At 36.7% G+C, this 13,563-nt stretch overlaps 1 protein-coding gene across 1 annotated transcript in view; it reads left to right on the forward strand.

Annotated features, from left to right (window-relative positions):
* The window catches only part of LOC149153125 (cycloeucalenol cycloisomerase-like), a 420,238-nt gene that overhangs the window by 111,137 nt on the left and 295,538 nt on the right, over positions 1–13,563 (forward strand). Inside the window, exon 2 of the mRNA XM_089439501.1 lies at positions 9,553–9,686. Within this exon, the coding sequence (XP_089295627.1) occupies positions 9,553–9,686 (134 nt within the window). The remainder of the gene's footprint in view (positions 1–9,552; positions 9,687–13,563) is intronic.

Raw genomic sequence — 13,563 nt, forward strand, 5'->3', positions numbered from 1 at the left:
AATTTATAGAGCATGAAATCTTTGCCATAGTCTAGACTAAACAACGTGGATGCATCAACAATAGCCTGCTTGATCTGAGTGAAAGCGTCCTTCTCCCATTTATCCCATTTGTATACTTCATCTTTCTTAATCATCTCTTGTATGGGCTTGACTATCTGAGCATAATCAGAGATGAATTTTCTTAGGAAATTAATTTTCCCTAAGAAAGTGCATGGCCTTCTTATTCACTGGAAACGGGATCTATGTAATGGCTTTGACCCTTTCGGGATCAATTTTAATTTTTCTTTTTGCAATGATGTGCCCCAAGAGAATCCCTTTGGACACACCAAAGGAAGTCTTCTTGGAATTAATAAAAATCCCATACTTTCGACACCGCTCAAATATATGTTTCAGATTGCGTACTGTGAAAATTCCTACACTTTAGGAATCCCTACTCCAGCAAATCTGAATCTACTTCACCTACTTGATTTTTTAAATTACATTCATCAAGTTATTCTTCTGAATACTAAAGAAAATTAATTATGCAACCTACATTAATTAAATATTTGATCTCATGAAACATAAAACTGAGCAAAGAACAAGATACATAGGACACACTTATTTTTGGACACAATAGTCCTCGGAAAAACCTAATGCGGAAAAACTAGTGCAACCGTTATGAGGGTTTATGATTATGCAGTAGAAATATCTGAATACAACTCTAGGATGCTCATCTAGAAATCCTTTACAGAGAAAATACTGGCGGAAAATCTGAGTGAGTTTTACCTCACTTCACCCGGCATAATTCTAGTTGATCCAGTACAAGACTAGCTAACCCCGACTATTTCTGTGTTGGCTCTACGTTAGCCCTGTGTCACCTTCTCTACCCTCTGCGTCAACTCTCCCGGCTACTACGCTACCACTCTGCAAGCTCTCTCTGCCTCTCTGTCAATATTCTCCAGAAATTCCTTCTTCCGGATTCTCACTACCCCTCTGCTACAGAATCATTGCTTAGTTCAAATTTCTCAGCTTCCTAGCCCCAGAAGTCGAACACTAGATCAATTCTCTCCCTCTGTGTGTTTCCAAATGAACCCCAAGCCTCCATTTTATATTTTTCCTGTTGAGTCTTCAATGGCTGAGATTAAGTCTCTTCAACGACTAATATTAAAACATGACTTGATCTGCCTTCTAGATAGGCTAATTTTGAGGATGAATAGACGTGATTGTTGGGCTTCTGAGCCTACATGAGTTTGCTGGCCGACCTTGACAATTTGTCCATAATAAGAATAAATTCATAACTTCATTTGCACATGTCAAAATGGGATGATCTTTAGATCAATCCTACACCTCTCGGAGAGAGGAATCCAAGAAAAATATCAATTGCCATAAATGAGATGACCCATGTGGAGTTTGGCCCTAGTTGCCAATTTTAACACATTGATATGTCTTTACCATTGTAACTTTTTCTCGGTCACACAATAGATTATGAATACTTGAGGTACAACTTAGATTAAGAAATATAATTTCGTAAATTCAAGTCACATATGGGTATAGTTTTTTTTTCTTTTTTTTGTTATTATTACCTATAGGCAAGTCTTACTTGTATTGAGGTCAAGGAAGGTGGTATCGCTACCTCCTTGTCCTAATGCATGGTATTTTATTGTGATGCATAATATTACTTACATAGATATTCCTAGCTCATTGTATCACTTCGTAAAACTACCTAACATTTTCTAGTTCTAGATGTGGTTATGGAAGGGGTTATTGACCAAATGTCTAGTTACCAAAATTCTATTAAATTCAAAAACTTTTAAGATTTAATTGATACCTTCATTAATGACATAATTAATTCTTTGAGTATCTAATTAAAAATATATATAAAATATAAACTAAGACATGCACAATTATATTATAGATTATGTTATAAAGTACTATTATAAAAATATATTTTAATATAAAAACTGATAAATTGAACAAAAATAATACTTTATTTAAGTCAATTCTTCGCATAGTATGTTGAACATAATTATATAGTATATACGAATATCTTTAAAACTAATATATCCACCACAAACACCTTTACATTACAACTATACTTTTGATGCTAACAATTGTATTTTGCATCAAAAATATAAATTTATTTTATTTTTATTTTATTTTATGTTATTTTATTTTATTTATTTATTTATTTATTATTATTATTATTATTATTATACGAAGCTTTTTCCCTTTCCGATTCTTAACTTCGACCCAACCATCCTGGGGTGAATGAGCAATAACAACTTGAAGATTGGGGTTCTCCACAGGGGGGCCCTCCTTTTCTGAATCAGAGGAGGAGGTCATATGGATGCGTTTCTGGGCGGTGGCTTTATCAGAGGACTGCGCCGGACCATCGGTGGAAGGGACCACAGAATGAGGGGCAGGATCCAATTCTGCATCGCTACCTTCATCTTCAGAGCTAGAGGAATCAGAATCCACGACTGGAGGTGGAGAGCAAGGAGCCCATCGTTTGGACTTGGGCTTGGAGAGGTTATCCTTATTCTTTTTTGCCGGGAGAGATGGGCAGGTGTTCTGCAAATGCCCTGATTGGTGGCAGTGGCGGCAACGAAATGCAGTGTTTTCGTAATCTAGTGTCTGGGTCCAGACAAAGTCATTTATCTTGAGATTGATTTGGTATGGAAGTCCTTTGCTCAAATCTAACTCCGCACATATTCTGGCATATGTGTAGAGACCTTTATTTTCCCGCCAGTAATCTCCCATAATGAAACTGCCCAAGGTGTTGCCTATAGCTCTATAGACTGCACCATGCCATAAGTGGGCTGGTAAGTTTGGAAGCCTGATCCATACAGGTGTCCTGGTAATGACTGCAGTTGTTGGATCAAAATCTGGGAACCAAGGAACCAAGGGCCTTCTTGTAAAGCCTTTTCATAATGCTTACTGTCCTCAAAAAGAACAATGAAGTATCCTTTTGAACAAAAACTGACCTTACAATGATGAGTCTAGTTTGCATGGATCCATGCATAGAGATCCTGAGATTGCGGCCACAGTCCGTTAAATCTGCAAATGATGGCTCTTTCTGCAAAATCTTGAAGTTGGATTGCAAGACCATCATGGGTGATTTCAACAAAGGGAACTTCCTCTATCTTGTCAACCAAAAAAGGCTTAGGTTTAAGGGCTTCCGGGGGTTTGGGGTTCTCAGAGTGTACTGCATCTTTGTAAGAGAAAGGAGGAGCTGAGGATGACTGTCCTGCTGCACCTCCTCTCAAACGAAGGGTTAACACCAAAGAGCTGTTTCTGGTAATGCTGTAAGAAGAGAGGGGAAGAAGGTCTTCGAGTTGTTTACCTTGAAAGAGAAGTCTCTGAAGGCCTGAAGGGATCCCAATCCGCCGTTCTAAATCCAGTTTGAGATCCAACACCAGATCTGAAGAACTGACCCATTGCAGGATGGTTCTGCCTGTAGGTTGAGAAATTTGGATTTGAAAGGAGTCAAAGAAGTGCCTAGACATAGTACTAGGGCCTCTTGTGCGTCCAAGGGGCCGAGGAAACGTCCAAGAGTTTTTCCCCACTTCGAATGATTCTTCGACTGGATCTGGTAAAGTTGCTACCGCGGAGACCGTAGGAACTATACCCTTCGGTTTTGCATTCAGACTGTTCTCATGCCATGTAGCCCCCTCAGAGATCTGGGGACGCGGGTCTGTAGTGAATGCCAGGGCAGACCTCATCACGGCTACCAGTCGATGCTTGTTGTTATATGCGCGATAGACCAGATTGTTGAAGCTTAGCACATCCCTGTTCCAGTGGCATTTCCCACTCCAATGATCCAGGGCTTTTGGATCTTGGCGCATCTTTTGATTGTTGGCCAGATCGGTTAGATCAAGGCTTGCTCTGAAATGTTTGAGCCTGTCCACAATGGGAGAGAGCAGATCCGCACCATGCCGCCCCCCTTCGTTGACTTCAGCGACAGATCCAATGAGAAGACCTGCAAATCCAATACCTACCGCGCCTAGGATCCCCTTCCTTTTTTCCCCCATGTCGTTGCTCAGCGCAACAGACTTTCCTACGCATTTCTGGGGATGGCTCGTCCTGGCCCCTTTTGCAGTGGGCATGAGCGCTGCGTTAACTTTGATTTTCCCCTAATTTGGTACCCCCTTCCACCGTGGCCGAGATAAACCGCAAGTATGGGCGCATGAGGGTTCGAGGTGCTGGCCAGTGCACCGAGGTTCGATTCCTTCTTGCCTGGGATGCCTTTCTCAGCTTCTTGCAGGTTGTGGCGAAGGGTTGCAGGGGCGGCCATGGGAGCAGCGTCCTATCCCGCTTTCCAAAAAATCCTAAAAAAAACGCTATCAAAAATATAATTACCAAAATGTCTTCACGCAAATACTTCAAAGCAAGTAAATATTTAAAATAATGTCCTAGATAATTTTGCAAAAAGAAATCCATGTCCCTTCATAGAAATTATAAAAAAATTAATTAAATATATAAAAAAATTTAAATCCAAAAGTATTAATATAATTAAGGCCTAATGAGATTGATTTTAAATGTTAATATAAATAAGTTTCTAATTTAAAATATATTTATCATAGATTGAGAATATAATAAAACGCTTTATATATATAAAGAGTAACAATAACTTTATGTGAAATATATTTCGTAAAGATGTTTCCTCGTACATTCTTGAAACAATCATTAATAATATAGGTGGGGCATAATATATAAGTTTGTTATAGGAGCTAATAATAATTTTAAATATCAAGGCTGTGTTGACATAACATTACGGAGATTCTTAGCGTGTCGTCGAAAAGCCAAGCCCTATTGACCTGTGGACAGAACGCCCAGATGTACGTCGACCCAGTAGGTGGGACGAATACCCGTTGACGTCTGGGCAGTGATGAGATACACCACGAAGTTGAGAAACGATAAGAAACTAACACGGAGGCAAGTGGCGTGGATACCTATGTGCCTGGCTGTTTGCTTTCGGCGATTTACTTTATGACGAAAGTAATATACCAGAATGTAAAACCGTAAATCAACAGAGAAATAATCACAATATAGCAGAGTAAACTACGCCTATGCAGAAGAGTGCTGAACCCATGAAAAATTGTAAGAGAAAATTTAGGGCTAATTAGTCGTACGACCACTGCCGCCAATAGCTGCTGCATTTTGATGAGCGAATAATCACGACATTATTCATTGATGGAATCAATATCAGATATTTGACTCTATCAAAATCCACATGGAGTTTTCTGATTAGTCAGAGGATTATTGTTTATGTGGTTGGAATTTTATGGAATTTGGGTAAAAGAATTTCAAAAAATCTTGTGTTTTGAGTTTTGTTTTGATGGTGGAAATAGATTCAGCATCATCAAAAACGTCTCCCATACCTAAAATTTTGAAGTTTAATAACTATAACTTAAATTTTCAAAAATCTTTGCCCGCTTTTCTCTAAATATAACCAAAATTTCCATAACATTCCGGACCGCTCCTCAACCTCGTTAATCTACGACTATCCACATAAATGATTCCACATTTTCCGTATTTGATTTATTAATAAATTCGTCTCCTTTGCATTTTAGTTTTAAAATTTTTACTTCCTGGCCATAAGCCATGTTCTGATGGGTATAAGGACAACCTTTACATGGTTTACATTCACTAAATTTATAATATTAGACATCATGAGCATAACTCAAGATAGGATGGTTTTAATCTCTTTTTTGTTTGACAATTTAGCAAGCAATTATTTTCTGGCTGGCACTGCTACGGCAAGAGAAGGAAAGGATGCTGCAAAAATGGTGCTTTTAAGAAATGGTCCCTTCTCACACGCTCAATAAGGCAGTGCATTCAGTAATTTCCAGTAAGAGAATATCGAAAATTAAGTGAGTAAACATTAACACTGTCATAGTCCTTTGAACGGAATGTAAATTCAATTCCTGGCAAAACACAAATGAAGAATGACATAATTCGTCTACGAGGAGGTATAGACTACCTGCGGTACAGTCCCTCACCAATTTGTTGGCGGTACAATAATAGAGCAACAACTAGTAGCGGTGAAGTATCAATTTAACAAAACAGAAGGGATAAGACGGTACACTGATAATCCCAAAGTTTCTAACCTAAGGTCCGAGCGTTGATTTGGGTCTGATACCAGATTTAATGGACATCCAAAATTAATTTCCTAAATTTTACCAGAATTTACTAATTACAATTTAAATAAGAATTTATCAATTTAATTCCGAAATATACATTTGGTTTCTGGGTTTGAAGTTGATCCCAAGCTGTTGTAGCACCAAATTTGTTACAATTACCAAATGACCATAACTTTCCAGTCAAATTGAGCATAATCTCGGTAATGAGATCCAAAGTAATTCAAATTTGAAGTACTCTGGCCCAATGCCCAGAACTTCGCCCAGAACTTCAAGAACAATTAAACTCAATTTTCCTTTGTCTATTAGAAATTCCTAGGGTCTCTCCGTATAACTCTTTGTCAATAACTCTATTAGAAATTCCTATTATCTCTATAAAACTTGACTCAAGAATAATTCTCCTGGTTATGGCCTCCTCTACTCCTTTATATGCTCCATTCCACCTTTTCAATCTCTCCAGTGCCCATGCATACAACCTTTTCTACTCTTTTTCATCACTTGCTACCTGCAATATCTTTTATAGCCTCTTGGACTCCCTTATATGCTCCATTCCACCGTCTCAATCTCTCCACCGCCCATGCATACAATCTTCTCTACTCCTCTTCATTATTTGCTATCTGTAATTATCTTTTAAGACTTCTAGTCTGTCTGTCTTCCTTGTATTAAGATGTATATATATATTAAATGACTCATGAATCTATTAAAATAATTGGGTTAATTTATTTGAGGCACAACCCTTATGTTGACCACTTGGCACAGAGACTTTACTCTAGATATATCTCGTTTGATTACATTTTCCATTTAAATTTTTGTATTACAATTGTATAATGTCTATATTGTAGTTTTGGTTTATATATTTATATATAAATATATAAATTTTTCGCTTATATAAATATATATATTTTTCGCTTATTGTTTTATATAATAAGTATTATATTCATTTTACATTTGTATCATATTATTATATTCATTTTACATTTGTATCATATTTTTTGGTTTAGTTAATATAATATTTTTGCGAATCGATTAACTTTTAATTTAGTTAAATTGTTTTATTTATAGATTTAACAAATTACTTTATTTTAACATCTAAATAAATTATTATATTTATTTTAATTAAATTATAATATAAATATATTTTGATTAAAAGATTAATCATATAGTAGTGCAATACATGCGGTTCATGCATATGTAACGATCATATGGATGCCCCATGTGCATGTTAATATTTACATTTTGTTTGTAAAGGTAGATGGGTCATTACAATCAATTCTACATAAGGCTACCATAAAACCATGAGTCCTCATATAACCCTATCCAAGGCCTACTAATCCTATCCAAGACAAAAAGAACCCGAGATGAACTCAAAAGAACCAACAATGGTACAACAAAAAACACACTTACTGAATATGACGCAAGGCCTAGGATGCTTATAAGGCATCACATAGTTGTTACATGGCTTTTGACTTGTAACCTTGGACTTACAATGATGTTTAAGAATGCTACAATAAATATAGGACCCCTGTTGAAAGAGAGCTAACATGTATGAAATATTTTTTGGGTATAATTTTATGTGTTCAAAGATTCTTTAACTGCAATAACATGATTAGAAAAGTTGGAAATAGGCTTAAAAAACCTAGCGTAAAAAATTGGGGTGATTGGGGAATTCAAATTTCAAAGCATAAGTTTAAACATTGTGGGTAATTTGGAGCCTGTTTTGTTTCAAAGAAATGAAAAATGCAAACAATATGAGGAAGAGATGAAGTAATTGCAGGTTCAAAATACCAACTGACCAAAAGATACTAGAAACAGTGATGAAAAGAAAATCGAATAATGTCCAATGGTGACATATTGCACTTAATGGGAAACTCAATAATATGTAATATCACAAGGGCGTGTGTTAAGGCATCTTCAATCTAAATCTTAAATCGAAACATGTAGTATGTTCATCCTCCTCAACCATTATGTATCTGCTAAGACCTTAGACCTATTGAAGATTTCAGGGTTGGGAAAATCTCCTGCTTATTCATGGGCAGCAAAGATGGTAAAGTTTCTAGTCAACCAAAATTTTGAAGAGTAAAGGTGAATAGTGAAAGCTTTTAGGGACTAGGATGAAGTAACCAAGACACTTTGATTTTGTTAGAACTCTGAAAGCTAAGAAGATATGAATTTTGACTTTTGGTTCCAGTGCATCTTCTTCAGATTATCTTATCCACCTATATCTGCAGATGGTGTTATTTTGAACTTTTATTAATGGATTTTTTTGAAAAAAAGGCAATATTGAAGTGCATTTCAGATATTAGACATATGGTAGATAGATATGGACTAAAAAAGGTGATTATTTTGAGTGTATGAATTTGTTCAGGCAGAAGTTCTATTCATGCAATGTAACTTTTTTATTTTGTAATATACTAATATAGAGTAATATCCAACCCAAAATTTAATATTTCTGAAGGATAGTCAAAGCTTTACAATGTACATTCTCTCAAAATCATCCCAACCTATTTTTGAAGTAGATATAAATTGAAGTTTAATCTGATGTGTAAATTACTGGGCAACATCGTTTCCAGATGGAAGTTCTTGAGCTGATATCTTCAAGAAAATTGAAATTGAAGGTGCAACAGGAATATGTGCTCCTTGAACCTCAAACTTAAAAGGCAAGCAAAGATGAATATGTGCTGCTCTGAACTACAAATACGTTGAACAGGCTAAGCAATGGACTGCATGCACTTATATTGCATTTTTAAACCACTGTATATGCTCACTTTACATCTTCCCAATTTGGTCATGTATATGTACCATTGCCAGCAAAGAAATTTGCTTATTAAGTAAAGAGAGCAACTGCAGAAAGTCTAATTAAGAATTTATGTGTCAGTGCAATATTCTTTTGTTGTCACAAAAGTAAAAATTCATCAAATCAAAATGTTTATCATGCCCGTTTAGCAAGTCTACAATATCTTGGTTGCTTACGTGTCACCCACTATATTATGATGCTTCTCTCTGCATTTTGTTTTAGAGAACATCATGCTCAGAATCGCTAGCTCCATTTTTAACTGTTATTTTGATATGTAGGATAGTTTATTGTAGGGCATTTTCTAGAACTGTGTTCATGAGTAATTTTCCTAAACACAAATTGGTGAAAATGCTTCACTGGTTCTCATCCGTTTATTCAAGTCTTCCTCCATTATTGAGGAGAAAATAAGAAACATTACTAAAGTACTTCTAGTCCACATAGTAACTTGTTTTTAAAATTTGTCCTATGTTCTGGACTGGAGCCATAAATCCATTAGTAATGTTCAAAAGATGAAACAGAAGTGGTAGAAAAGCTTACCTAGTGCTTATATGAAACTAGAGTGCCTCCTTTAGAAGTGAATATATTCATCTAGTTCCAAAATTATTTTAAATTATTTTAACTTATTTTTCTACTTTGCAGGTTCATCTAAGCCGCAAAATTTGTGGCTTGCTCCCGACCCAAGCAAGAGATGGGGCGAGATATATTTTTTAGCTTATACATCATTATGGCTAACATTGTGCCTTGGCATAGTTGTTCCATATCGCTTGTATGAGGTTTGTTACAATTTCTATTAGCATTTTGTAATGGTTTGTATTGCTTTCTGTGAAGCTATTTTTTTGTTGCTGCGGTACTTTATTTTCCCTTGCCATTGGTTAAGCATTATTCCATTATTATTGCAGAAGTAAATAACAAATTTTGTCTGTAGCAATTAACCAGACAACAAAGACAAATTATAGTCTTCTCTTTGATATTTCAGTACTGATATTTTCTAGCTCTGCAGTTAGGCCTTCTAATTTCCATAATATTAAAAGTATCTGTTACCAGAACATGGTCCCCACTGATGTTTGTGGTATGAAAATCTGCAAGAATCTTCTGAAAATGCTAGTAGGGACATTTGATGTAGTGCATTCTTTTGTAGAAAAAGCTGGAAACATCTCCTTACATCAGTTGTCCATTTCTGACATTTAAAAAGAATGTTTTCAAGTAAAGAATTTTTCTCCAACACCAGGGTCTTATAGTCCTCCCTACTTGTTCTTTCCATCCAATAAAATATCGCAAAAATAGTTAACTCAATAAAAAGCAACATGACGAAAAAAAGCCTTGGATTCAAATTTACTAGAAACAAATTATGCAATTTTGTAACAAATATATTTTATTCTTGGTGCATAGTGTCTTTATGACTGCACTCCCTTTTGTGTCTATTATTAAGGTTTTATGAATATTGGTTCCCAAATGTTGTTTTTGGACTTGTCATTCTTGTGGCGTGGTATTTATGGTTGCTTGGATTATTGAATGGTAGAATCAATGTCAATGGTGGCTAGCCAGGTCAGTGAAAGTGGGGCGCTGTTAATGCCCCCACCAGGTTTCAACTTTTCCAATGACATGCTCGTGTGTTTGTGCTCATGTTAGTTGTACACCAATGCCTGCAATAGTGGTTGGGGCTAGGTGCAAGTCCCGGGCATCAGGTGTAATATCCTCAATTTTGTGAGCTTGGGAATTTTGCCAACTCCTTTTAATATTAATTAAAAAGGGCAAATATTATTTTGGAGAAAGATGACAAGTATTATTTTAGTGGAGATTGGCGGCAAATTATTAATTTATTAAAATGAAGGAAAAAGCCACTTAATGGAAAATGACCTATACCAATAAAATAATAATTAAAAGGTGTAATGTTCCTTTTTTTTGGTATTTCTTATGGCATGGATAGGATGGACTTTCAAAGTTGGGGGTAGACATGTCACAAGTGTAGGTTGGCATCCTCGGTGGACCCAAGGGTTTTTGGAGGGGTTTTGAGGAGTTTTTTGGAACTTCAATGGCATTCGCTTGGTAAATTTCATCATCCATTTGTTTCGTTGTATTCCGACAACTTAAAAAAAAACAGTGTTCTTAATGGGCCTGACTCAATTAATTACACTTAAGGTGGCATTTTAGTGTAATAGCTGGTTGGAATTGGAACGAGAAGATCTATGGGACGAGATGGTTAAAAGTGAAGTGACTTGAGGAGGCATGGTGGCCAATTTACTGTTTTCCCACATTAAAAATAATATTTTAATTAAAATAAAAGAGGGAAAAGTGCTCCATGATTAAAATAATAATAAAATAGGAGGTTCTAGAGGGGTCCATCTGATTTATAAAAGATGAGGAGACCATTATGGGACATCTTGGATTTGATATTTCTTCTTTTATGAGAGTTGGGAACCCGGTTCTCTACTTCCTTAGTAGCTCCAGGATGGAAACCTTCGGATGATTTAGTGAGATTGGACGAGTACCCATTTCCCCTTGGTGAATTCATCCAAAATTCACAAGAGAGCTTAGTAGTGGTAGTTCCATTCAATTTTGGTGGAGGGCCTATGCAACATTGGAGCAGATCCTTGAGGCTAGTTCTATCTAAGCTATATCAACTATTGTGTTATTTCAGCGTGTAAAACCCCAGTTTATATATTATAATAAAAGCTGTGATTATTTCTTCTCATTGTATGATTAAATTGCATACATGGAAATCTTTTATAAATTGAGTGGTAATTTTGGTTGAATTAGTTTTCTGCAAAATCTGAAAAATATCCTATTTGAGATATTACAATGGTATCAGAATTGGTTTTCCTGCAGCCTGTGGGTTTGTCAAATTTTCCATTCCAGATTTATTGTAGGTGTTGGAGCTAAAAAACTGCTGAAGAAGAAACCCTCGATTTCAAGTAGAATTCGTGAATCAAGGGTTTATTGCAAAATGATTGATTCTATTTCTATATCCCTTGGCCAAGTCTAGTTCGTGGGAACCGAAATTTTATTGTAGGAAGATTTTGAGCCAATTATTCCTCAAAACCCAGAGTACCACAGGATCAAATTATTCTAATTATTGCTAGGTTTATCAAATTTCTTTTGAAGACAGTGTATTTTTACTGGAGTCGAGTGTATATTGTCAAAAGGCGGAATTTTAAATAATTAGTGGGGGCCGAGCACTTCAATTCTTGACAACTGGTGACAAGTTCCTATCAAGCTGGTGACAACTTCTAAGCCACGTATTGCCATATGTCGGGAGAATGACTACGCTGCACCATTGTGCTGCCTGTCCCAGGTTCGAATCATTGTAAAAAGTGTGAAGATTGAAACTGAAATTTCCACAACCGCCAAGTCAAATAGTGGGCAGCCCTAATTATTGAACAGCTGAGCCAAATTCTTAGGTGAGAGGGTCAGGCCGAGTTTCTAGTTGGCCAAACAGAGGCCAGCCAAACTGTATGCCGCTGCCGAAAAATAAATAAATATAAATAAAAATAAAAATAAAACCTCATGCAATTTGGACTCGAGACGTCTGCATGGGTTCTTAGCCGCCGAGGGATGGCTAAAGTGCTAACTTTCGTGAGATCGACTTGGTCGGGTCGACAACTTTCAGCTCGCCTTGTCTATGTTCGCGATTGCGCGACGTGGGAATGAGATGAGATTTGCGCGTAAGTTGATCAAATGAATAACATGCTTGTGGATTCTGCCGATGAACATGTTGGTGTGGCAGGCATTAACCTGCACATCAAACAAAAACGCTCACATGCATACTTGTAACGTGGCTGGAGGAATCGAGTTTTAATGCTCTAGAGACAGAGTAAGGACCGATACCATTGCTAACACATGTTAATTGATCGCACGACAGGCCAAGCCGTTGCAGTGCGATAGGATTGTCGCATGACTAGAGGAGACCCATGGGTTTGAAAATGGGGCAGAAGGGATCACTTTAACTCCAGCCGAGGCTGCCAACTATGCACAAATTCGTGGGGATTCAAGGTCGAGATTGACTATCTCCATTTATTATCACTGAAAGTGCGAACATGGGTGAGTTGTGCAGCAGGAGGCCCCAGGAGTCACGATTTGATAAAATCATCGAGCCATTGTAAGAATTATTTTCATATTGTTGCCGCTAGTACTATTGTTAGTGTTACAGGAGGTACTGTCATTGTCATATGCTATATGCTTTGTTACAAGGGGTCATATTGCTATGCATGGCGATCCCTGTGAGAATTTAATTTTCAGATTACCATAATTGCAGAGCCTAATTTCTCTTATCAGTAGACCGAATCTCATCTTGATCTGGAGAAACCTTGGCTTAATTAACTCAGTTGAATTCATGGCATTGATTGGAAGGCTTCTTGAGTAGATTTAAGTGTTTATACATTGCTTGAAGACTGAGCTTGAGGTTGTATTCCAAGACCGAATTGAAGAGAGAATCAAGGCTGAATATGTTCACTTGTAGTGGATGTATTCATTGCTAGTGCTAGTAGATGTTGTGCAAACCTGGAGGGAAGCAATTGGCAGACTGTTGCTTATAGATGTTCTACGGTGTCAACATATTTTGTACTGTAGGTAGGGTTTGGACAAGTGCATCAATATATGCCTGTAGCAAACTATCTATTTGGAAGGCAGATTCTACTCAAATTCTCCTCAAGT

The sequence above is a fragment of the Pinus tabuliformis genome, chromosome 9 (genome assembly GCF_031772625.1).
Source record: "Pinus tabuliformis cultivar Carrire ecotype Pingquan chromosome 9, CPIR1, whole genome shotgun sequence".
In the NCBI taxonomy this organism is placed as follows: Eukaryota; Viridiplantae; Streptophyta; class Pinopsida; order Pinales; family Pinaceae; genus Pinus; species Pinus tabuliformis.